Below are 27,014 nucleotides of genomic sequence, written 5' to 3' on the forward strand. Positions count from 1 at the left end.
ATAGTCTCAACAATACTTTTGTAGAAGGTGATGGAAATAACCACTGTGTTGTTGAGGTTGGAGCGGTGTTGGTTCTTCATGTGACCACAGAGATAAAAATGTTTCAAAGGTGCCAGGTTGTGGACGTTAGCAGAGAAGAAGAGCGAGAGGTGTAACTGGGCCCAAAATCTGTCTTCTCCAGCAGGTGTTTTTTCTTTTTGTGTTGTTTTTTCACTCACCAAGCGAGGAGTTTTTGTATGGAGGTCAGTGAGCGAGTGTATAATTTGTTTAACAAAATATGTAATGGCTTATTTGCTACTTGTGGCTTATTAGTTTGAAAATAAGTTTTCTAATGATTAGGTTGTTACAAGTGTACTGATACAGTGCCTTGCGAAAGTATTCGGCCCCCTTGAACTTTGCGACCTTTTGCCACATTTCAGGCTTCAAACATAAAGATATAAAACTGTATTTTTTTGTGAAGAATCAACAACAAGTGGGACACAATCATGAAGTGGAACGACATTTATTGGATATTTCAAACTTTTTTAACAAATCAAAAACTGAAAAATTGGGCGTGCAAAATTATTCAGCCCCTTTACTTTCAGTGCAGCAAACTCTCTCCAGAAGTTCAGTGAGGATCTCTGAATGATCCAATGTTGACCTAAATGACTAATGATGATAAATACAATCCACCTGTGTGTAATCAAGTCTCCGTATAAATGCACCTGCACTGTGATAGTCTCAGAGGTCCGTTAAAAGCGCAGAGAGCATCATGAAGAACAAGGAACACACCAGGCAGGTCCGAGATACTGTTGTGAAGAAGTTTAAAGCCGGATTTGGATACAAAAAGAGGAGCACTGTGCAAGCGATAATATTGAAATGGAAGGAGTATCAGACCACTGCAAATCTACCAAGACCTGGCCGTCCCAATAAACTTTCAGCTCATACAAGGAGAAGACTGATCAGAGATGCAGCCAAGAGGCCCATGATCACTCTGGATGAACTGCAGAGATCTACAGCTGAGGTGGAAGACTATGTCCATAGGACAACAATCAGTCGTATGTTGCACAAATCTGGCCTTTATGGAAGAGTGGCAAGAAGAAAGCCATTTCTTAAAGATATCCATAAAAAGTGTCGTTTAAAGTTTGCCACAAGCCACCTGGGAGACACACCAAACATGTGGAAGAAGGTGCTCTGGTCAGATGAAACCAAAATTGAACTTTTTGGCAACAATGCAAAACGTTATGTTTGGCGTAAAAGCAACACAGCTCATCACCCTGAACACACCATCCCCACTGTCAAACATGGTGGTGGCAGCATCATGGTTTGGGCCTGCTTTTCTTCAGCAGGGACGGGGAAGATGGTTAAAATTGATGGGAAGATGGATGGAGCCAAATACAGGACCATTCTGGAAGAAAACCTGATGGAGTCTGCAAAAGACCTGAGACTGGGATGGAGATTTGTCTTCCAACAAGACAATGATCCAAAACATAAAGCAAAATCTTCAATGGAATGGTTCAAAAATAAACATATCCAGGTGTTAGAATGGCCAAGTCAAAGTCCAGACCTGAATCCAATCGAGAATCTGTGGAAAGAACTGAAAACTGCTGTTCACAAATGCTCTCCATCCAACCTCACTGAGCTCGAGCTGTTTTGCAAGGAGGAATGGGAAACAGCTGTAATCGCAGCAAAAGGTGGCGCTACAAAGTATTAACTTAAGGGGGCTGAATAATTTTGCACGCCCAATTTTTCAGTTTTTGATTTGTTAAAAAAGTTTGAAATATCCAATAAATGTCGTTCCACTTCATGATTGTGTCCCACTTGTTGTTGATTCTTCACAAAAAAATACAGTTTTATATCTTTATGTTTGAAACCTGAAATGTGGCAAAAGGTCGCAAAGTTCAAGGGGGCCGAATACTTTCGCAAGGCACTGTATAAGTAGGACACGTGACATCCCGGCAACTTTGATAAAAAACACTTTGTATCGGAGTTATGCCTTGTCATCACTAGTTACCACAGCCTCAAAGTCATAAACGCCACTTTTTCTACATTTTCGCTCCTTAAAATGTGATTTTAAACCTAACCTTAACCACACTGCTAACCTTATGCCTAATACTAACCTTAAATTAGAACCAACCCCCCCCCCCCCCCAAAAAAAATAAATAAATAATAATATGCATTTTTACAATATGGGCAATTTGATTTTGTGACTGTGGTAACTAGTGGAAACCGTTGTGGCTGTTGTACAGTGTATTCGGAAAGTATTCAGACCCCTTGACATTTTGTTAAGTTAAAAGTCACTTAAAACGTTCCACCTTCTCTACTAATGTTCCTACGATGTGGATAGGGGGGTGCTCCCTCTGCTGACTATCAGGTCAATATAATGGATCATCTGTGGTGCTCGTCTGATCCTGAATGATTACATTTGTATTCTGGCCAGGAATCTCTGGAGGGAAACAACAGATGTTGCTGTTGAATGGGTCATGCTGGGATGCCAGGTTGGTTGCTGTTGAAGGGGTCATGGTGGGATGCCAGGTTGGTTGCTGTTGAATGGGTCAAGCTGGGATGCCAGGTTGGTTGCTGTTGAATGGGTCATGCTGGGATGCCAGGTTGGTTGCTGTTGAATGGGTCATGCTGGGATGCCAGGTTGGTTTCTGTTGAAGGGGTCATGGTGCTTCTATACCTGCATTGCTTGCTGTTTGGGGTTTTAGGCTGGGTTTATGTACAGCACTTTGATATATCAGCTGATGTTAGAAGGGCTATATAAATACATTTGATTTGATGGTGAGATGCCAGGTTGGCTGCTTTTGAAGGGGTCATGGTGGGATGCCAGGTTGGCTGCTGCAGGGGTAATGGTGGGATGCCAGGTTGGCGGCTTTTGAAGGGGTCATGGTGGGATGCCAGGTTGGCTGCTGCAGGGGTAATGGTGGGATGCCAGGTTGGCGGCTTTTGAAGGGGTCATGGTGGGATGCCAGGTTGGCTGCTGCAGGGGTAATGGTGGGATGCCAGGTTGGTTGCTTCTCTTGGTCATAAACTTTAACTCTTGCAGTAAAATTAATCTCTTAACATCTAGATTATTTCTGAGACTGATTTGTTCTCTTGTTGTCCTCCAGAAAACAGTACCGAGGTGTTTGGAGATCCTCTGGATGCTGATAGCACTGCTGTCTGGTACTTCAACAACACTGATCTAGTAAGTCCACGAACCCATACCCCTAACCCTACATCTTCAGTATGCTGATAGCACTGCTGTCTGGTACTTCAACAACATTGATCTAGTAAGTACCCCAACCCAAACTGCAAACTCTAACCCCTAACCCCAAACTCTAACCCCTAACCCCAAACTCTAACCCCTAACCCCAAACTCATAAACACAAAAGGGGCCCAAATAATAAGTCTAAAGGGGCATATTGTTTTGTCTGTACAGTCGCTCATATTGTTTTGTCTCTACAGCCTCTCATACTCTTTTGTCTCTACAGCCTCTCATATTGTTTTGTCTCTACAGCCTCTCATATTGTTTTGTCTGTACAGCCTCTCATATTGTTTTGTCTCTACAGCCTCTCACATTGTTTTGTCTCTACAGCCTCTCATATTGTTTTGTCTCTACAGCCTCTCATTTTGTTTTGTCTGTACAGCCTCTCATATTGTTTTGTCTCTACAGCCTCTCATATTGTTTTGTCTGTACAGCCTCTCATATTGTTTTATATCTACAGTCTCTAAGCCACATAGTTATGTCTTTATAGCCTCTAAGTCATATTGTTTTAGCTCAACAGTCTCTCATTGTTTTGTCTCTACAAACTGTTAAGTTATATTGTTTTATCTCTGCATCTTCTACGTCATATTGTTTGGTGTCTACAGCCCTCATTGTTTTCACTCTACAGCCTCTAAGTCATATTGTTTTGTCTCTGCATTCTCTGAGTACTTTTTTGTGTCCGCAGCCTCTGAATGCCACATGGTCGTCCCTGTCTAAGAAGGATTGTGTGAAGTATGGAGGAGAGCTGGTGGGGAAGGCATGTAAATATGTTCCTGACATCACTCTGATCTCCTTCATCCTTTTCCTGGGAACCTACACTACCTCCATGATGCTGAAGAAGTTCAAGACCAGTCCTTTCTTCCCTACATGGGTCAGTACTTAACCCTAACCCTAACCCTACAGTACACACCTACTCTTCCCCTACTGTTCACACCTAACCCTATTGTGCACACCTAACTCTACTGTACACACCTACCCCTACTGCACACACCTAACCCTGATATTGTGACTGTCATTGTACATGTATATCTCTGTGTAGGTAATGTTTGTAACCCTAATCTGTGCTTGGTTACATGTGTGTTTCTCTCTGTGTAGGTGAGGAAACTAATCAGTGACTTTGCCATTATCTTGGCCATCCTGATCTTTTGCGGTGTGGACATGCTAGTAGGAGTGGACACTCCCAAGCTCATAGTCCCAACTGAGTTCAAGGTACGGATAATTTCAGATTTCACACCTGTCTATTTAAGGTCCCACAGTTGACAGTGCATGTCAGAGCAAAAACCAAGCAATGAGGTCAAAGGAATTGTCCGTAGAGCTACGAAACAGAATTGTGTCGAGGCACAGATCTGGGGAAGGTTACCAAAACATTTCTGAAGCATTGAAGGTCCCCAAGAACACAGTGGCCTCCATCATTCTAAATGGAGAAGTTTGGAACCACCAAGACTCTTCCTAGAGCTGGCCGCCTGGCGAAACTGAGCAATTGGGGGAGAAGGACCTTGGTCAGGGAGGTGACCAAGAACCCGATGGTCACTCTGACAGACCTCCAGTTACTCTGTGGAGATGGGAGAACCTTCCAGAAGGACAGCCATCTCTGCAGCACTCCACCGATCAGGCCTTTATGGTAGAGTGACCAGACGGAAGCCACTTCTTAGTAAAAGGCACATGACAGCCCGCTTGGAGTTTGCCAAAAGGCACCTACAGACTCAGATCATGAGAAACAATATTTTCTAGTCTGATGAAGCCAAGATTGAAGTCTTTGGCCTGAATGCCAAGCGTTATGTCTAGAGGAATACTGGCACTATCCCTACAGTGAAGCGTGCTGGTGGCAGCATCATGCTGTGGGGATTATTTTCAGTGGCAGGGACTGGGAGACTAGTCAGGATCGTGGGAAAGATGAAAGGAGCAAAGTACAGAGAGATCCTTGACGAAAACCTGCTCCAGAGCGGTCAGGACCTCAAACTGGGGGCGAATGTTAACCTTCCAACCGTTCTATTTTATTTCACCATTAATTTAACCAGGTAGGTTAACCTGTTGAGTGTAGGGGGAAGTATTTTGATGTTTGGATGAAAAACGTACCCAAATGAAACTGCCTATTTCTCAGGCCCAGAATCTAGAATGTGCATAGAATTGTCAGATTAGGATAGAAAACACTATAAAGTTTCCAAAACTGTCAAAATATTGTCTGTGAGTAAAACAGAACTGATATTGCAGGCGAAAACCTGAGGAAAATCCACCCAGGAAGTAATTAAGAGAAACGAATCTCCCTGTTCCATTGCATGCCTTCCCTCCATTTAAAGGGATATCAACCAGATTCCTTCCCCTATTGCTTCCACATGGTGTGAACAGTCTTTAGACATAGTTTCAGGCTTTTATTCTTAAAAATGAGCGAGAACGATCACTTCGCGTCAGTGGATGGCTGGGTGCCAGCAGAGTTTTGCATGCGCAACAGCTTGGAGCAGACATTTTCTCTCTCTCTCTTCTATTGAAAAAGCTACGGTCCGGTTGAAATATTATCGATTATTTATTGTAAAAACAACCTGAGGATTGATTATAAAAAACGTTTGACATGTTTCTACGAACTTTACGGATACAATTTGGAATTTTCTTCTGCCCGTCATGACCTGCACGAGCCTGGGGATTTCGGGACAAAACGTGTCAACCAAATGGAGGTATTTTGGATATAAAAATGATCTTTATGGAACAAAAGGAACATTTATTGTGTAAGTGGGAGTCTCGTGAGTGCGAACATCCGAAGATCATCAAAGGTAAGTGATTCATTTTATTGCTTTTCTGACTTTCGTGACCAATCTACTTTGCTGCTAGCTGTTTGGAATGTTTTGTCTGCTGAGACAGATTTCCTAACATAAACGCTTGGATAGCTTTTGCTGTAAAGCTTTTTTGAAACTGACATGCCAGGTGGATTAAAAACAAGCTAAGCTGTGTTTTGCTATATTGCACTTGTGATTTCATGAAAATGTAATATTTTTAGTAATTTAATTTGAATTTGGCGCTCTACAAAATGGTTGTTGACAAAAATGATCCCGCTAAAGGGATGGGTGTGCCAAGAAGTTAACCGTGTCCAAAGAAGGGCCAGATGTATACAGAATGGTGTCGTCTGCGTAGAGGTGGATCATGGAATCACCCGCAGCAAGAACGACATCATTGATATATACAGAGAAAAGAGTCAACCCTAGAATTGAACCCTGTGTTACCCCCATAGAGACTGCCAGAGGTCGGGACAACAGGCCCTCTGATTTGACACACTAAACTCTTTCTGAGAAGTATTTGGTGAACCAGGCGTGGCAATCATTTGAGAAAGAAAGGCTGCTGACTCTACCGATACGAATGTGGTGATTGACAGAGTCAAAAGCCTTGGCCAGGTCAATGAAGATGGCTGCACAGTACTGTCTTTTATCGATGACGGTTATGATATCATTTATTACCTTGAGCGTGGCTGAGGTGCACCCGTGACAAGCTCGGAAACCGGATTGCACAGCGGAGAAGGTACGTTGGCATTCGAAATGGTCAGTGATCTGTTTATAACTAGGCTTTCGAAGTCTTTAGAGAGGCAGGGCAGGATGGATATAGGTCTATAACAGTTTGTGTCTAGAGTGGCTCCCCCCTTTGAAGAGGAGGATGACCGCGGCAGCGTTCCAATCTTTAGGGATCTCGGACTATACGAAAAAGAGGTTGAACAGACTGGTAATATGGGTTGCAACAATTGTGGCAGATAGTTTTAGAAAGAGAGGGTCCAGATTGTCTAGCCCAGCTGATTTGTACGGGTCCAGGTTTTGCAGCTCTTTCAGAACCTGATTTCTGGATTTGGGTAAAGGAGAAATGGGGGAGGCTTGGGCAAGTAGCTGCAGGGGGTGAGGAGCTGTTGGCCGGGGTTGGGGTAGCCAGGAAGAAGGCATGGCCAGCTGTAGAGAAATGCTTATTGAAATTCTCGATTATCGTGGTTTATCGATAGTGACAGTATTACCTATCTTCAGTGCAGTGGGCAGCTGGGAGGAGGTGTTCTTATGCAGAACGCCATAGGATGTTTTTGTGTTGGTTAAGGGCAGTCAGGTCTGGAGAGAACCTGGTTCTAAATTTCTTGAATGGGGCATGCTTATTTAAGATGGTGAGGAAGGCATTCAACAAAAATAACCAGACATCCTCTACTGACGGGATGAAATCAATATCCTTCCAGGATACCCCGGCCAGGTCGATTAGAAAGGACTGCTCGCTGAAGTGTTTCAGGGAGTGTTTGACAGTGATGAGTGGAGGTCGTTTGACCGCTGACCCATTATGGATGCAGGCAATGATAGAGTGATCGCTGAGATCTTGGTTGAAAACAGCAGAGGTGTATTTAGAGGGCAAGTTGGTCAGGATGATATCTATGAGGGTGCCCATGTTTTACGACTTTGGGGTGGTACATGGTAGATTCATTGATAATTTGTGTGAGATTGAGGGCATCAAACTTAGATTCTAGGATGTCTGGGGTGTTAAGCATGTTCCAGGTCGCCTAGCAGCACGAGCTCTGAAGATAGATGGGTGGGCAATCAGTTCACGCATGGTGTCCAGAGCACAGCTGGGGGCAGAGGGTGGTCTATAGCAGAAGCAACGGTGAGAGACTTTTTTTTAAAGAGGTGGATTTTTTGAAAGAAGAAGTTCAAATTGTTTGGGTACAGACCTGGATAGTAGGACAGAACTCTGCAGGCTATCTTTGCAGTATATTGCAACACTGCCCCCTTTGACCGTTCTATCTTGTCTGAAAATGTTGTAGTTAGGGATGAACATTTCAGAATTTTTGGTGCTCTTCCTAAGCCAGGATTCAGACACGGCTAGAACATCCGGATTGGCAGAGTGTGCTAAAGCAGTGAATATAACAAATTTAGGGAGGAGGCTTCTACTGTTAACATGCATGAAACCAAGGCTATTACGGTTACAGAAGTCATCAAAAGAGAGCGGCTGGGGAATAGGAGTAGAGCTAGGCACTGCAGAGCCTGGATTCACCTCTACATCACCAGAGGAACAGAGGAGGAGTAGGATAAGGGTACGGCAAAAAGCTATGAGAATTGGTCGTCTAGGGCGACTGGAACAGAGAATAAAAGGAGGTTTCTGGGGGCGATAAAATAGCTTCAAGGTGTAATGTAAAGACAAAGGTATGGTAGGATGTGAATACAGTGGAGGTAAACCTAGGTATTGAGTGATGATGAGAGAGATATTGTCTCTAGAAACATCATTGAAACCAGGTGATGTCATCGCATGTGTGGGTGGTGGAACTGAAAGGTTGGATAAGGTATAGTGAGCAGGGCTAGAGGCTCTACAGTAAAATAAGCTTATAAACACTAACCAGAGCAGCAGTGGACAAGGCATATTGACATTTAAAAAAATATATATATTTATTTATTTCACCTTTATTTAACCAGGTAGGCAAGTTGAGAACAAGTTCTCATTTACAATTGCGACCTGGCCAAGATAAAGCAAAGCAGTTCGACACATACAAAGACACAGAGTTACACATGGAGTAAAACAAACATACAGTCAATAATACAGTAAAAACAAGTCTATATACGATGTGAGCAAATGAGGTGAGATAAGGGAGGTAAAGGCAAAAAGGCCATGGTGGCAAAGTAGATACAATATAGCAAGTAAAACACTGGAATGGTAGATTTGCAATGGGAGAATGTGCAAAGTAGAAATACAAATAATGGGGGTGCAAAGGAGCAAAATAAATTCATTAATTAAATACAGTAGGGAAAGAGGTAGTTGTTTGGGCTAAATTATAGGTGGGCTATGTACAGGTGCAGTAATCTGTGAGCTGCTCTGACAGTTGGTGCTTAAAGCTAGTGAGGGAGATAAGTGTTTCCATTTTCAGAGATTTTTGTAGTTCGTTCCAGTCATTGGCAGCAGAGAACTGGAAGGAGAAGCGGCCAAAGAAATAATTGGTTTTGGGGGTGACTAGAGAGATATACCTGCTGGAGCGTGTGCTACAGATGGGAGATGCAATGGTGACCAGCGAGCTGAGATAAGGGGGGACTTTACCTAGCAGGGTCTTGTAGATGACATGGAGCCAGTGGGTTTGGCGACGAGTATGAAGCGAGGGCCAGCCAACGAGAGCGTACAGGTCGCAATGGTGGGTAGTATATGGGGCTTTGGTGACAAAACGGATTGCACTGTGATAGACTGCATCCAATTTGTTGAGTAGGGTGTTGGAGGCTATTTTGTAAATGACATCGCCAAAGTCGAGGATTGGTAGGATGGTCAGTTTTACAAGGGTATGTTTGGCAGCATGAGTGAAGGATGCTTTGTTGCGAAATAGGAAGCCAATTCTAGATTTAACTTTGGATTGGAGATGTCTGATATGGGTCTGGAAGGAGAGTTTACAGTCTAACCAGACACCTAAGTATTTGTAGTTGTCCACGTATTCTAAGTCGGAGCCGTCCAGAGTAGTAATGTTGGACAGGCGGGTAGGTACAGGTAGCGATCGGTTGAAGAGCATGCATTTAGTTTTACTTGTATTTAAGAGCAATTGGAGGCCACGGAAGGAGAGTTGTATGGCATTGAAGCTTGCCTGGAGGGTTGTTAACACAGTGTCCAAAGAAGGGCCGGAAGTATACAGAATGGTGTCGTCTGCGTAGAGGTGGATCAGAGACTCACCAGCAGCAAGAGCGACCTCATTGATGTATACAGAGAAGAGAGTCGGTCCAAGAATTGAACCCTGTGGCACCCCCATAGAGACTGCCAGAGGTCCGGACAGCAGACCCTCCGATTTGACACACTGAACTCTATCAGAGAAGTAGTTGGTGAACCAGGCGAGGCAATCATTTGAGAAACCAAGGCTGTCGAGTCTGCCGATGAGGATGTGGTGATTGACAGAGTCGAAAGCCTTGGCCAGATCAATGAAACGGCTGCACAGTAATGTTTCTTATCGATGGCGGTTAAGATATCATTTAGGACCTTGAGCGTGGCTGAGGTGCACCCATGACCAGCTCTGAAACCAGATTGCATAGCAGAGAAGTTATGGTGAGATTCGAAATGGTCGGTAATCTGTTTGTTGACTTGGCTTTCGAAGACCTTAGAAAGGCATGTTAGGATAGATATAGGTTTGTAGCAGTTTGGGTCAAGAGTGTCACCCCCTTTGAAGAGGGGGATGACCGCAGCTGCTTTCCAATCTTTGGGAATCTCAGATGACACGAAAGAGAGGTTGAACAGGCTAGTAATAGGGCTGGCAACAATTTTGGCATTTTAGAAAGAAAGGGTCCAGATTGTCTAGCCCGGCTGATTTGTAGGGGTCCAGATTTTGCAGCTCATTCAGAACATCAGCTGAGCAGATTTGGGAGAAGGAGAAATGGGGAAGGCTTGGGCGAGTTGTTGTGGGGGGTGCAGTGCTGTTGACCGGGGTAGGAGTAGCCAGGTGGAAAGCATGGCCAGCTGTAGAAAAATGCTTATTGAAATTCTCAATTATGGTGGATTTATCAGTGGTGACAGTGTTTCCTATCTTCAGTGCAGTGGGCAGCTGGGAGGAGGGATTCTTATTCTCCATGGACTTTACAGTGTCCCAGAACTTTTTTGAGTTAGTGTTGCAGGAAGCAAATTTCTGCTTGAAAAAGCTAGCCTTGGCTTTTCTAACTGCCTGTGTATAATGGTTTCTAGCTTCCCTGAACAGCTGCATATCATGGGGGCTGTTCGATGCTAATGCAGAACGCCATAGGATGTTTTTTTGTTGGTTAAGGGCATTCAGGTCTGGGGAGAACCAAGGGCTATATCTATTCCTGGTTCTAAATTTCTTGAATGGGGCATGTTTATTTAAGATGGTTAGGAAGGCATTTAAAAAAAATATCCAGGCATCCTCTACTGACGGGATGAGATCAATATCCTTCCAGGATACACCGGCCAGGTCGATTAGAAAGGCCTGCTCGCTGAAGTGTTTCAGGGAGCGTTTTACAGTGATGAGTGGAGGTCGTTTGACCGCTGACCCATTACGGATGCAGGCAATGAGGCAGTGGTCACTGAGATCTTGGTTGAAAACAGCAGAGGTGTATTTAGAGGGCAAGTTGGTTAGGATGATATCTATGAGGGTGCCCGTGTTTAAGGCTTTGGGGAGGTACCTGGTAGGTTCATTGATAATTTGTGTGAGGTTGAGGGCATCAAGTTTAGATTGTAGGATGGCTGGGGTGTTAAGCATGTTCCAATTTAGGTCGCCTAGCAGCACAAGCTCTGAAGATAGGGGGGGCAATCAGTTCACATATGGTGTCCAGAGCACAGCTGGGGGCAGAGGGTGGTCTATAGCAGGCGGCAACGGTGAGAGACTTGTTTTTAGAGAGGTGGATTTTTAAAAGTAGAAGTTCAAATTGTTTGGGTACAGACCTGCATATTAGGACAGAACTCTGCAGGCTATCTTTGCAGTAGATTGCAACACCGCCCCCTTTGGCAGTTCTATCTTGTCTGAAAATGTTGTAGTGTGGAATTAAAATGTCTGAATTTTTGGTGGTCTTCCTAAGCCAGGATTCAGACACAGCTAGAACATCCGGGTTGGCAGAGTGTGCTAAAGCAGTGAATAGAACAAACTTAGGGAGGAGGCTTCTAATGTTAACATGCATGAAACCAAGGCTATTACGGTTACAGAAGTCGTCAAAAGAGAGCGCCTGGGGAATAGGATTGGAGCTAGGCACTGCAGGGCCTGGATTCACCTCTACATCGCCAGATGAACAGAGTAGGAGTAGAATAAGGGTGCGGCTAAAAGCAATAAGAATTGGTCGTTTAGAACGTCTGGAACAGAGAGTAAAAGGAGGTTTCTGGGGGCGATAAAATAGCATCAAGGTATAATGTACAGACAAAGGTAAGGTAGGATGTGTCACACACACCGATAGTCACACGGATAGCAGCTAGCTAGCTGCGAGATCCAGGCATGGACGTCCAGAGCCAGCGGCCGAAATCCAGGGACATGGAGAGAAAAATTGGTCCGATATGTTCCGCTCCGAGCCGCGCTGCGCTGCACCGCGCCGTACAAAACTGCCGATAGATTCTCGAGCCAAAGGATAGCCGATGACCACAAACTGTGGTCAGCTGAGTACCAACGATTAGCCAGTAAATAAGCTAACTAGCTTCTGAACAAACCTCTTACTTCTACCCCCTCCTTTTTTGAAAATTCTGTTAAAAATCGCGCAACTTTTCAGCGTCCTGCTACTCATGCCAGGAATATAGTATATGCATATGATTAGTATGTGTGGATAGAAAACACTCTGAAGTTTAAAAAACTGGTTAAATCACGGCTGTGACTATAACAGATCGTGTGTTTCATTGAAAAACGCAAGAAAAACTGCTCTCTGAAAGCAAAAAATAATTTCCATAAGTCACTTCCACCAGTTGTTAAAAGAGAACAGAATTTAATGGGAATCTGCCTGCAATTCATACAAATTCCGCACGATGGCGCCATTGTCCTAATTTTCAATTGAATTAATTGTTGGAAAATCCATCTCTCTGACCTCCATTTTCCCAGTCTTCACCCGGATGCAGTTGAGGGAGATATCAGATGGCATTGTTTTTGAAGTGAAGACCTATTGAAGAGACATCGCCCTGTAATCATTTTGATAGATTATAAACGTTTACTAATACCTAAAGTTGGATTACAAAAGGATTTCGAAGTGTTTTGTGAAAGTTTATCGTCGACTTTTTTAATTTTAAAAAATTACGCAGCGTTTAAAAACGATTTTTTCTGAATGACACAACTTCCATACAAAGCTATTTTGGGTATATATGGACCGATTTAAACGAAAAAAAGACCCAATAGTGATGTTTATGGGGCATATAGGAGTGCCAAGAAAGAAGCTCGTCTAAGGTAATGAATGTTTTATATTTTATTTCTGCGTTTTGGGTAGCGCCGGCTATCGCAAAATCTGTTGTTTACGTGTCGAGCTGGCATTTTGGGGGGTGCATGCTATCAGATAATAGCTTCTGATGCTTTCGCCGAAAAGCATTTTAAAAATCTGACTTGCTGGCTAGGTTCACAACGAGTGTAGCTTTAATTCAATACCCTGCTTGTGAATTTTGATCAAAGATTGAGTTGTAACGAGTACATTTAGCATTTAGCGTAGCGCATTTGCATTTCCAGGGGCATACTTGGGACGTCTGCGTGTCAAGTATTCTCAAGAAGTTAAGGAGAGGCATGCTTAGTCGAGTGATCATAAGGGTCCAGTTAGTAGTGAGGTTGGTTGGGGTCACGGCGATTCAGACAGCTAGCCGGGCCATCGGTAGCAAGCTAGCATAGGATGGAGGTCTGTTTTTAGCCACCTTGTGCGTTTCCGTGGGTAGATTAGTGGGGTTCCGTGTGGTAGAGGGGATCAATCCAATTGGCAAAATAGATATAGTTATAGTGACCCAAGAAATATTGTCCGATAGACCTATTCAGATAGCAGCCGATAAGACAGCTAACGATTAGCGGGCCGCAGATGGGTGTTCAGGTAACGTCGCGATGGAGGGGCCAGTTGGATCTCTCCCTCGGGCAGATAACGTCGGTAGTCCAGTCGTGAAGGCCCGGTGGGGCTCCGCATTGGCAGCAAAACGGGTCCGGATAGGTGATTGTAGCCCAACTCTTCAGCTGGCAAGCTCCGGAATAATTGATGTTTGCTCCGGGATCGACGTAAGCCAATAGTCACACGGATAGCAGCTAGCTAGCTGCGAGATCCAGGTGTAAATGTCCAGAGCTTGCGGTTGAAATCCGGGGATATGGAGAGAAAAATAGGGCCGGTATGTTCTGGTCTGAGTCGCGTTGTACAAAACTGCCGATAAATTTTCGAGCTAAAGGATAGCTGATGACCACAAACCGTGATTAGCTGAATACTAACATTAGCCAGTAAACTGGCTAGCTTCTGGTTAGCTTCTGTTTAGCTTCTGGTTAGCTTCTGTTAAGCTTCTGGTTAGCTTCTATTGTGGATTTCAGATTTGAGGTAAATACTTTTTTTAAAACTGGTGATGCGGGTTGCAGGAGAGTGTTTTGAAGTTGAGTTTTTGGAAAAGAAAAATATATAAAAGATATGCGAAGAAAGGTATGGAGAGAGTCCACCAACGAATGTGGAAGAGGTCTATTTATCCTGGGACACACCCAGGCCCAGGTGTTTCCCATGTTGCTGACGACCCTTCCGGCTCCGCCCACCGGCATCCTAATAAGCAAACAAGAGCAAAGAGAGAGAATACGGCAGTCAGAGTGGGAGGGTCATCACAGGAGGAGGTGCTCTTATTCTCCATGGACTTCAGTGTCCTAAAACTTTTTGGAGCTAGAGCTACAGGATGCAAATTTCTGTTTGAAAAAGCTAATCTTTGCTTTTCTGACTGACTGTGTGTATTGGTTCCTGACTTCCCTGAAAAGTTTCATATCGCTGGGACTATTCGATGCTAGTGCAGTCCGCCGCAGGATGTTTTTGTGCTGGTCGAGTCCAGTCAGTTCTGGAGTGAATCAAGGGTTCTGTTCTTAGTTCACATTTTTTTGAAAGGGGCATGCTTATTTAAGATGGTGAGAAAATTCATTTTAATGAACGACCAGGCATCCTCCACTGACAGGATGAGGTTAATATCCTTCCAGGATTCCCGGGCCAGGTCGATTAGAAAGGCCTGCTCGCAGAAGTGATTTAGGGAGCGATTGACAGTGATGAGGGGTGGTCGTTTGACCATGGACCAATAGCGGATGCAGGCAATGAGGCAGTGATCGCTGAGATCCTGATTGAAAACAGCAGAGGTGTATTTGGAGGGCAAGTTGGTCAGGATAATATCTATGAGGATGCCCATGTTTACGGATTTAGGGTTGTACTTGGTGGGTTCCTTCCTTAATTTGTGAGATTGAGGGCATCCAGCTTAGATTGTAGGACTGCCGGGTTGTTAACCTCTAGCGTCGAGCAATCCCGTATCCGGGAGCGTAATCATAGCCTCAAGCTCATTACCATAACGCAACGTTTCCTATTCATGAAAATCGCAAATGAAATGAAATAAATATATTCAAACACAAGCTTAGCCTTTTGTTAAAACCCTCTTGCGACGAGCAATCCCGGATCCGGGATCGTAATCATAGCCTCAAACGAATTAGCATAACGCAGCGGACATAAATACCCCTAGTAACTTTTCCTATTCATGAAAATCGCAAATGAAATGAAATAAATATATTTCCAACTTCCGGGTTGGATTTTTATCTGGGTTTCGCCTGTAACATCAGTTCTGTCTCACTCACAGACAATATCTTTGCAGTTTTGGAAACGTCAGAGTGTCTTCTTTCCAAAGCTCAAAGTCAATTATATTCATAGTCGAGCATCTTTACGTGACAAAATATCTTGTTTAAAACGGGAACGTTTTTCATCCAAAAATGTTAATAGCGCCCCCTAATGCATAACTGAATTTATTTGCAAATTATGGTGGAAAATAAGTATTTGGTCACCTACAAACAAGCAAGATTTCTGGCTCTCACATACCTTAAGGGAACATTTCGGCATTTCGTGTATGATCAGTGAGAAAGTCCATATTGCAAATGTACGGTCCCTTACCCGACGTCCGAAATCGTTTGTAAAATTCGCGGTCGGCGTCGGGCCGTGCGGTAGGGCCGGACCTACCGGGAAGTCGTCGAATGAACTTTGTCGGACTCGACGGTTTTTGAGCTACGGCCATTTTTCTGGGATTAAAGGCTTAAAATGGAAGTAGAGAAATTATTTTTCCACTTCAGGTCAAAGCCAAGGAGCCTCCGGTGTCAATAAAAAAAGAACCAGCCATTTATCTATCGTCATTTAAGAGAAACGGAACAATGACAAATTGGTGATGGTCACAAATAGGCGTTTTTTTTTTTCAACGGTTACAGATCCAGTTGCAGGGTGTTCATACGAATCTTTTTAAAGTGTGCTGCGGAGCTCTGCGACATTTCTGTGATTTTCTATGATTTTCTGAAATAACACAATAACCGACCATTAGAATAGTAGGCCCAAAATGAAGCCTGCCCCACAATGTCATTTGCTTTTGAGTGACAGTGAGAGAACCGTTAGGGTGAGAAGAAAAATTCCACCACATGAATGTTCCTAAGGTCCTCCCGATCTCAACAAGCCTAACGTTGACCGTGTGGCATTAACCCTTCACAGTAAAACAGGGTTTTTTGATCTCACAGATTACAGTGTCATCTCTCCCCATAGGAATACATTGCCTGCACCCCTAATTTCAACCTGAGGCCTATGTGGGTTATGAATGCCGTATGAACCTGTCTTCGGTACCAGTCCATCAGGCCACTATGAGGTCTACCTGTGTTGATTCTAAGCTTCCTGGACCAACCGGAAGTGGTTCAAATGCCCCTAAAAGTGTTTACCCATACACTGCATGCAGTTTGATAGACATAGTGCATTCAACCCTGTGTAGATCAGTCAATTCTTAACGTAAGGACTTAAAACTCAGGATTCTGTAACAGCATACCCCAATGAGGATATGTGGTGACTTATAGCTTCCTGTGCCAACCGGAAGTGCCATAATTGGTGTCTCAGGGGCTGTTTCGAAGGGTTAAAAAATTCAGATCTGTCCAAAACTTCATATATGTGATTAGGCAACCCCCATGAACTGTAAATCAGTCATTTTTCCCAAAAAAAATCAAAGGAAAAAAAAATTGCACTAAAACACAACTTGGATGGAGGGACGTATTGGGGTGTGTAGAGACAGACAGTGGCCGCAATAGTTAGCTTTGTTCGAGCTAAAAAAGAACGGTCGGACCTAGAGTTCCGAAACTTTAGAAACCTGTTCTAGACCTCCGGGCCATGGTGCGTGGCGAGTTTACGTGGCTCTAGATGGTTCTCGGACCGAGAAACAGCCTCGTACATTCGCAATAACTTCAATTCATTTTTGCATCACGAAAATGACGACGTTTAGAAAAGTCTCAGAGACGCAAGGCTAGGTGCGTTGAAACCGGCTCGGCCCATAGAGACGGACCCCAAAGTTTCTGTCCGATAGCTCGTTCAAGGACCCCGTAGCAAGGCATGGAAATAAGTGGATTTTCAGCACCAATTAGGGTTTTTCTCGGACACCAAATGATCTATCGAGCCGAAACTCGGGATTCGGGGTCGCCTCACATAGGACTTCACATAATGTCCGAACTGGACCCGCAGCTAGAACGTAACTATGTGTTTTACCTTTTTATTATGTTTTAAACTAGAGGCGCTGTGAATTATGGGACTGCTCTGACATATATGATAGTTGGCATCTAAATGAGTAGGAAACAGTGGGTTTGGTGTCATAATGACATTTAATTGACTGATGGACACTGACTTGCTAGTTGACTTTTGTACATTTGCAATATGTTTAAACAGAGAGGGACCATCACCAAAATGGCATTCTGAAATCAACACAAAAAATGGCATCACCATAGTCTCCAGACTGTGCTGAGTTCAACGAGCTATCCCGCTTGACCGTAGCTCGCTCGGTCTAGGCGCAGCAACCATTAGAATATTAGGCCCAAAATGAAGCCTGCCCCACAATGTCATTTGCTTTTGAGTGACAGTGAGAGAACCGTTAGGGTGAGAAGAAAAATTCCACCATAGGAATGTTCCTAAGGTCCTCCCGATCTGAACAAGCCTAACCTTGACCGTGTGGCATTAACCCTTAACAGTAAAACAGTGTTTTTTGATCTCACAGATTACAGTGTCATCTCTCCCCATAGGAATACATAGCCTGCACCACAAAATTCAACCTGAGGCCTATGTGGGTTATGAATGCCGTATGAACCTGTCTTCGGTACCAGTCCATCAGGCCACTATGAGGTCTACCTGTGTTGATTCTAAGCTTCCTGGACCAACCGGAAGTGGTTCAAATCACCCTAAAAGTGTTTACCCATACATTGCATGCAGTTTGATAGACATAGTGCATTCAACCCTGTGTAGATCAGTCAATTCTTAACGTAAAGACTTAAAACTCGGGATTCTGTAAGTGGCCATGTCAATCAAGACATGTGGTGATTTATAGCTTCCTGTGCCAACCGGAAGTGCCATAATTGGTGTCTCAGGGGCTGTTTCGAAGGGTTAAAAAAGTCAGATCTGTCCAAAACTTCATATATGTGATTAGGCAACCCCCATGAACTGTAAATCAGTCATTTTTCCCAAAAAAAATCAAAGGAAAAAAAAATTGCACTAAAACACAACTTGGATGGAGGGACGTATTGGGGTGCGTAGAGACAGACAGTGGCTCCAATAGTTAGCTTTGTTGGAGCTAAAAAAGAACCGTCGGACCTAGAGTTCCGAAACTTTAGAAACCTGTTCTAGACCTCCCGTAGATGGTGCGTGGTGAGTTACGTGGCTCTAGAAGGTTCTCGGACCGAGAAACAGCCTCGTACATTTGAAATAACTTCAATTCATTTTTGCATCACGAAAATGCCGACATTTAGAAATGTCCCAGAGTCGCAAGACTAGGTGCATTGCGAACGTCTCGGCCCATATAGACAGACCCCAACGTTTCTGTCCGATATCTCATTCAAGGACCCCGTAGCAAGTCATGGAAAATAGTGGATTTTCAGCACCAATTAGGGTTTTTCTCGGACACCAAATGACCTATCGAGCCGAAACTTGGGATTCGGGGTCGCCTCAGCTAGGCCAACACATAACATAAGAAATGGACCCGCAGCTAGAACGTAACTACGTGTTTTATGGTTTTTTATGGTTTGTACCGAAGGCGTTGTGAATTTTGGGCCAGCTCTGAAGTATGTAATAGTTGGCTACTAAACGAGTTGGAAAAAGTGGGTTTGGTGTCAGTTTGTATCAGTTTGGTGGTCAGAATGATATCTAATTGACTGATGGACTCTTGTCCACTTGACTCTTGTACATTTGCAATATGATTCTATAGTGAAAAAACATCACCAAAAGCGACATTCTGAAATCAACCCAAACGAGCGATTGAGATGACCCAGAATCACTGCAAAGCCATCCCGAGTTCATCGGGCCAGTCAATTTCACATTCCTGCAGGATTTTTATAGCATGACAAATTCGTGATGGTACCTGCCCATTAAAACATATTGCAAATGCACAGTGACTTTGAAAAAGTAAGAAACAAAAAAAAATACATCTAAAATTTTTTGAGCATGACAAATTCGTGATGGTACCTGCCCATTAAAACATATTCCAAATGCACAGTGACTTTGAAAAAGTAAGAAACAAAAAAAAATACATCTAAATTTTTTTGAGCATGACAAATTCGTGATGGTACCTGCCCATTGAAACATATTGCAAATGCACAGTGACTTTGAAAAAGTAAGGAAACAAACAAATTCGATAAACAAATTCGTGATGGTACCTGCCCATTAAAACATATTCCAAATGCACAGTGACTTTGAAAAAGTAAGGAAACATAAACAAATTCGATAAACAAATTCGTGATGGTACCTGCCCATTAAAACATATTCCAAATGCACAGTGACTTTGAAAAAGTAAGAAACAAAAAAAAATACATCTAAAATGTTTTGAGCATGACAAATTCGTGATGGTACCTGCCCATTGAAACATATTGCAAATGCACAGTGACTTTGAAAAAGTAAGGAAACATAAACAAATTCGATAAACAAATTCGTGATGGTACCTACCCCTTAAAACATATTCCAAATGCACAGTGACTTTGAAAAAGTAAGGAAACAAAAAAAAATACATCTAAAAAATTTTGAGCATGACAAATTCGTGATGGTACCTGCCCATTGAAACATATTGCAAATGCACAGTGACTTTGAAAAAGTAAGGAAACATAAACAAATTCGATAAACAAATTCGTGATGGTACCTGCCCATTGAAACATATTGCAAATGCACAGTGACTTTGAAAAAGTAAGGAAACATAAACAAATTCGATAAACAAATTCGTGATGGTACCTGCCCATTAAAACATATTCCAAATGCACAGTGACTTTGAAAAAGTAAGAAACAAAAAAAAAATACATCTAAAAAATTTTGAGCATGACAAATTCGTGATGGTACCTGCCCATTGAAACATATTGCAAATGCACAGTGACTTTGAAAAAGTAAGGAAACATAAACAAATTCGATAAACAAATTCGTGATGGTACCTGCCCATTAAAACATATTCCAAATGCACAGTGACTTTGAAAAAGTAAGAAACAAAAAAAAATACATCTAAAAAATTTTGAGCATGACAAATTCGTGATGGTACCTGCCCATTGAAACATATTGCAAATGCACAGTGACTTTGAAAAAGTAAGGAAACATAAACAAATTCGATAAACAAATTCGTGATGGTACCTGCCCATTAAAACATATTCCAAATGCACAGTGACTTTGAAAAAGTAAGAAAACAAAAAAAAATACATCTAAAAAATTTTGAGCATGACAAATTCGTGATGGTACCTGCCCATTGAAACATATTGCAAATGCACAGTGACTTTGAAAAAGTAAGGAAACATAAACAAATTCGATAAACAAATTCGTGATGGTACCTGCCCATTAAAACATATTCCAAATGCACAGTGACTTTGAAAAAGTAAGAAACAAAAAAAAATACATCTAAAAAATTTTGAGCATGACAAATTCGTGATGGTACCTGCCCATTGAAACATATTGCAAATGCACAGTGACTTTGAAAAAGTAAGGAAACATAAACAAATTCGATAAACAAATTCGTGATGGTACCTGCCCATTAAAACATATTCCAAATGCACAGTGACTTTGAAAAAGTAAGAAAACAAAAAAAAATACATCTAAAAAATTTTGAGCATGACAAATTCGTGATGGTACCTGCCCATTGAAACATATTGCAAATGCACAGTGACTTTGAAAAAGTAAGGAAACATAAACAAATTCGATAAACAAATTTGTGATGGTACCTGCCCATTAAAACATATTCCAAATGCACAGTGACTTTGAAAAAGTAAGAAACAAAAAAAAAATACATCTAAAAAATTTTGAGCATGACAAATTCGTGATGGTACCTGCCCATTGAAACATATTGCAAATGCACAGTGACTTTGAAAAAGTAAGGAAACATAAACAAATTCGATAAACAAATTCGTGATGGTACCTGCCCATTAAAACATATTCCAAATGCACAGTGACTTTGAAAAAGTAAGAAACAAAAAAAAATACATCTAAAAAATTTTGAGCATGACAAATTCGTGATGGTACCTGCCCATTGAAACATATTGCAAATGCACAGTGACTTTGAAAAAGTAAGGAAACATAAACAAATTCGATAAACAAATTCGTGATGGTACCTGCCCATTAAAACATATTCCAAATGCACAGTGACTTTGAAAAAGTAAGAAAACAAAAAAAAAATACATCTAAAAAATTTTGAGCATGACAAATTCGTGATGGTACCTGCCCATTGAAACATATTGCAAATGCACAGTGACTTTGAAAAAGTAAGGAAACATAAACAAATTCGATAAACAAATTCGTGATGGTACCTGCCCATTGAAACATATTGCAAATGCACAGTGACTTTGAAAAAGTAAGGAAACATAAACAAATTCGATAAACAAATTCGTGATGGTACCTGCCCATTAAAACATATTCCAAATGCACAGTGACTTTGAAAAAGTAAGAAACAAAAAAAAAATACATCTAAAAAATTTTGAGCATGACAAATTCGTGATGGTACCTGCCCATTGAAACATATTGCAAATGCACAGTGACTTTGAAAAAGTAAGGAAACATAAACAAATTCGATAAACAAATTCGTGATGGTACCTGCCCATTAAAACATATTCCAAATGCACAGTGACTTTGAAAAAGTAAGAAACAAAAAAAAATACATCTAAAAAATTTTGAGCATGACAAATTCCTGATGGTACCTGCCCATTGAAACATATTGCAAATGCACAGTGACTTTGAAAAAGTAAGGAAACATAAACAAATTCGATAAACAAATTCGTGATGGTACCTGCCCATTAAAACATATTCCAAATGCACAGTGACTTTGAAAAAGTAAGAAACAAAAAAAAATACATCTAAAATTTTTTGAGCATGACAAATTCGTGATGGTACCTGCCCATTGAAACATATTGCAAATGCACAGTGACTTTGAAAAAGTAAGGAAACATAAACAAATTCGATAAACAAATTCGTGATGGTACCTGCCCATTAAAACATATTCCAAATGCACAGTGACTTTGAAAAAGTAAGAAACAAAAAAAAATACATCTAAAATTTTTTGAGCATGACAAATTCGTGATGGTACCTGCCCATTGAAACATATTGCAAATGCACAGTGACTTTGAAAAAGTAAGGAAACATAAACAAATTCGATAAACAAATTCGTGATGGTACCTGCCCATTAAAACATATTCCAAATGCACAGTGACTTTGAAAAAGTAAGAAACAAAAAAAAATACATCTAAAAAATTTTGAGCATGACAAATTCGTGATGGTACCTGCCCATTGAAACATATTGCAAATGCACAGTGACTTTGAAAAAGTAAGGAAACATAAACAAATTCGATAAACAAATTCGTGATGGTACCTGCCCATTAAAACATATTGCAAATGCACAGAGACTTTGAAAAAGTAAGGAAACATAAACAAAAAAACATCCCAAAAAATGTTGGGTAACCAGCTGCATATTTTAGATCACAAGCTTGAATTTTGAGCATGACAAATTCGTGATGGTACCTGCCCATTAAAACATATTGCAAATGCACAGTGACTTTGAAAAAGTAAGGAAACATAAACAAAAAAACATCCCAAAAAATGTTGGGTAACCAGCTGCATATTTTAGATCACAAGCTTGAATTTTGAGCATGACAAATTCGTGATGGTACCTGCCCATTAAAACATATTGCAAATGCACAGTGACTTTGAAAAAGTAAGGAAACATAAACAAAAAAACATCCCAAAATTTTTTTTTTGGGTTACCAGTTGCATATTTTAGATCACCAGGTGCACATTTCAGGTCACCAGGTGCACATTTCAGATCACCAGGTGCACGGAGGAAAATATTTACTTTTGACTTTGACTTTTGACTTCCTATGACATCATATTGCAAATGGAGAAAACATATGCCTTATGCACAAGTAAAACAAAAAGAAATATGTAATACAAGTTGACCAAGGTATAGTTTGAGCAAAGTAAAGTTTGAATTTTGAGCATGACAAATTCGTGATGGTATCTGCCCATTAAAACATATTGCAAATGCACAGTGACTTTGAAAAAGTAAGGAAACATAAACAAAAAAAATCAAAAAAATTTTGTTGCACATTTTAGATCATCAGTTGCACGGAGGAAAATCGTTACTTTTGACTTTGACTTTTGACTTCCTATGACATCATATTGCAAATGGAGAAAACATATGCCTTATGCACAAGTAAAAAAAATATGATAATAAAGCATGACTAAAGTATGTTGATAAAGTTCTTATACATGTGTTATTGACACAAAAATCGAAAGAATTTTGAAAAAAGGTCAAGAAAGCACTTTTTTAAGGATGTATGAAGTTTTTTACCAAATTTTGACATTTTTGACTTTTGACTTTTGACTTCCTATGAAATCATATTCCAAATGGAGAAAACATATGCCTTATGCACAAGTAAAAAAAAATATATATATATGATAATAAAGTATGACTAAAGTATGTTGATAAAGTTCTTATACATGTGTAATTGACACAAAAATCGAAAGAATTTTGAAAAAAGGTCCAGAAAGCACTTTTTTAAGGATGTGTGAAGTTTTTTACCAAATTTTGACATTTTTGACTTTTGACTTTTGACTTCCTATGAAATCATATTGCAAATGGACAAAAAATATGCCTTATGCGCATGTACTTCTTGAATCTACTTGAGACGCACATGTCCCAAGTAGGCACCTGGAAATGCAAATGCGCTACGCTAAATGCTAAATGTACTCGTTAAAACTCAAACCTTGATCAAAATTCACAAGCAGGGTATTAAATTAAAGCTACACTCGTTGTGAACCTAGCCAGCAAGTCAGATTTTTAAAATGCTTTTCGGCGAAAGCATCAGAAGCTATTATCTGATAGCATGCACCCCCCAAAATGCCAGCTCGACACGTAAACAACAGATTTTGCGATAGACGGCGCTACCCAAAACGCAGAAATAAAATATAAAACATTCATTACCTTAGACGAGCTTCTTTCTTGGCACTCCTATATGCCCCATAAACATCACTATTGGGTCTTTTTTTCGTTTAAATCGGTCCATATATACCCAAAATAGCTTTGTATAGAAGTAGTGTCATTCAGAAAAATTCATCGTTTTTAAACGCTGCGTAATTTTTTAAAATTAAAAAAGTCGACGATAAACTTTCACAAAACACTTCGAAATCCTTTTGTAATCCAACTTTAGGTATTAGTAAACGTTTATAATCTATCAAAACGATTACAGGGCGATGTCTCTTCAATAGGTCCTCACTTCAAAAACAATGCAATCTGATCTCTCTCTGAACTGCATCCGGGTGAAGACTGGAGAACTTGGGGTCAGACAGATGGATTTTCCAACAATTAATTCGATTGAAAATTAGTACAATGGCGCCATCGTGCGGAATTTGTAGACGGTGCAGGCAAATTCCCATTAAATTCTGTTCTCCTTTAACAACTGGTGGAAGTGACTTATGGAAATTATTTTTTGCTTTCAGAGAGCAGTTTTTCTTGCGTTTTTCAATGAAACACACGCTCTGTTATAGTCACAGCCGTGATTTAACCAGTTTTATAAACTTCAGAGTGTTTTCTATCCACACATACTAATCATATGCATATACTATATTCCTGGCATGAGTAGCAGGACGCTGAAAAGTTGCGCGATTTTTAACAGAATTTTCAAAAAAGGGGGGGGTAGATCTAACAGGTTAAAAAATATATATATATGATGACAAAAGTATACTCATACAGTACTTACACATGTGTAATTGACAAAAAACTCGAAAGAATTTCGAAAAAAGGTCCAGAAAGCACTTTTTTAAGGGGTTTTAAGTTTTTTTTTTTAAATTTCATTTTTCAAAATTTGGCTTTTGGATGTTGACTTGGGTGCCATTTGCAATATGAAATGCCCCGGTGGAACGCACACGCCCCCTATTGGAATTTTGAAGTGTTACAATTGGCAATTGCCATATGGCATTTGCAATATACTTTGCATGAATCAACGCCAAATTGGGTGGTATTGACCATCGTGTATATGGTTTGTCCAATGCCAATATCCCGCCATTTGTTTTTGTCCAAATCAGGGGGGTATTCCCTTACAGACCTGTAACTTCTTTAAGAGGCTTCTCCGTCCTCCTGTATCAATGGCACCTGTTTGAACTTGTTATCAGTATAAAAGACACTTGTCCACAACCTCAAACAGTCACACTCCAAACTCCACTATGGCAGAGACCAAAGAGCTGTCAAAGGACACCAGAAACAAAATTGTAGACCTGCACCAGGCTGGGAAGACTGAATCTGCAATAGGTAAGCAGCTTGGTTTGAAGAAATCAACTGTGGGAGCAATTATTAGGAAATGGACATAGAATACCACTGATAATCTCCCTCGGTCTGGGGCTCCACGCAAGATCTCACCCCGTGGGGTCAAAATGATCACAAGAACGGTGAGCAAAAATCACAGAACCACACGGGGGACCTAGTGAATGACCTGCAGAGAGCTGGGACCAAAGTAACAAAGCCTACCATCAGTAACACACTACGCCGCCAGGGACTCATCCTGCAGTGCCAGACGTGTCCCCCTGCTTAAGCCAGTACATGTCCAGGCCCGTCTGAAGTTTGCTAGAGAGCATTTGGATGATCCAGAAGAAGATTGGGAGATTGTCATATGGTCAGATGAAACCAAAATATAAATTTTTGGTAAAAACTCAACTCGTCGTGTTTGGAGGACAAAGAATGCCGATTTGCATCCAAAGAACACCATATCTACTGTGAAGCATGGGGGTGGAAACATCATGCTTTGGGGCTGTTTTTCTGCAAAGGGACCAGGACGACTGATCCGTGTAAAGGAAATAATGAATGGGGCCATGTATCGTGAGATTTTGAGTGAAAACCTCCTTCCATCAGCAAGGGCATTGAAGATGAAACGTGGCTGGGTCTTTCAGCATGACAATGATCCCAAACACACCGCTCGGGCAACGAAGGAGTGGCTTCGTAAGAAGCATTTCAATGTCCTGGAGTGGCCTAGCCAGTCTCCAGATCTCAACCCCATAGAAAATCTTTGGAATCAGTTGAAAGTCCGTGTTGCCCAGCAACAGCCCCAAAACATCACTGCTCTAGAGGAGATCTGCATGGAGGAATGGGCCAAAATACCAGCAACAGTGTGTGAAAACCTTGTGAAGACATCATAAATATTCTCTTACCTTTGATGATCTTTCATCAGAATGCAGTGCAAGGAGTCCTAGTTCCACAATCAATCATTGTTTTGTTCCATAAGTCCAATACTTGTGTCCAATTAGCTGCACATGCTAGCACTTTCAGCTCATGTGCCCAAAAGCTGACTGCTGGTCCAGGAGAACTCGGACGAAAACTTAAAAAATATATATTCCAGGTCGAATAAACTGGTCAAACTAAGTAGAGAACCAATCTTCAGGATGTTATTTTCATATATATCCAATAACGTTCCAACCGGAGCATACGTTTTCATCTGCTGCCAAATGGAACGATGGTGATAACAACAGACAAATGCGCAGCAGGGAAATTGCATTCTGCCAGGACATTCCCCTCCCATTTGGTCAAAGTTCACACCAGAGGCTCCATTCCACGTTCTACTGAATGAGGACATCTAGTGGAAGGCGTAGGAAGTACTAACAGATCCATATCTTATTTGGAAGTGAAGAGGCGATGACTTAAAATTAGACCCGCTTTCAGA

General features: G+C 41.4%; 1 protein-coding gene across 5 annotated transcripts in view; it reads left to right on the plus strand.

Annotated features, from left to right (window-relative positions):
- Positions 1-27,014, plus strand: part of slc4a4a (solute carrier family 4 member 4a) — a 342,926-nt gene that overhangs the window by 253,376 nt on the left and 62,536 nt on the right. For all 5 annotated transcript variants that reach the window (XM_036979187.1, XM_036979183.1, XM_036979185.1 and 2 more), the window contains 3 exons: positions 3,093-3,169; positions 3,915-4,100; positions 4,325-4,438. In XM_036979187.1, the coding sequence (XP_036835082.1) occupies positions 3,093-3,169; positions 3,915-4,100; positions 4,325-4,438 (377 nt within the window). The remainder of the gene's footprint in view (positions 1-3,092; positions 3,170-3,914; positions 4,101-4,324; positions 4,439-27,014) is intronic.

Source organism: Oncorhynchus mykiss, chromosome 6 (genome assembly GCF_013265735.2).
Source record: "Oncorhynchus mykiss isolate Arlee chromosome 6, USDA_OmykA_1.1, whole genome shotgun sequence".
Taxonomy (NCBI): domain Eukaryota; kingdom Metazoa; phylum Chordata; class Actinopteri; order Salmoniformes; family Salmonidae; genus Oncorhynchus; species Oncorhynchus mykiss.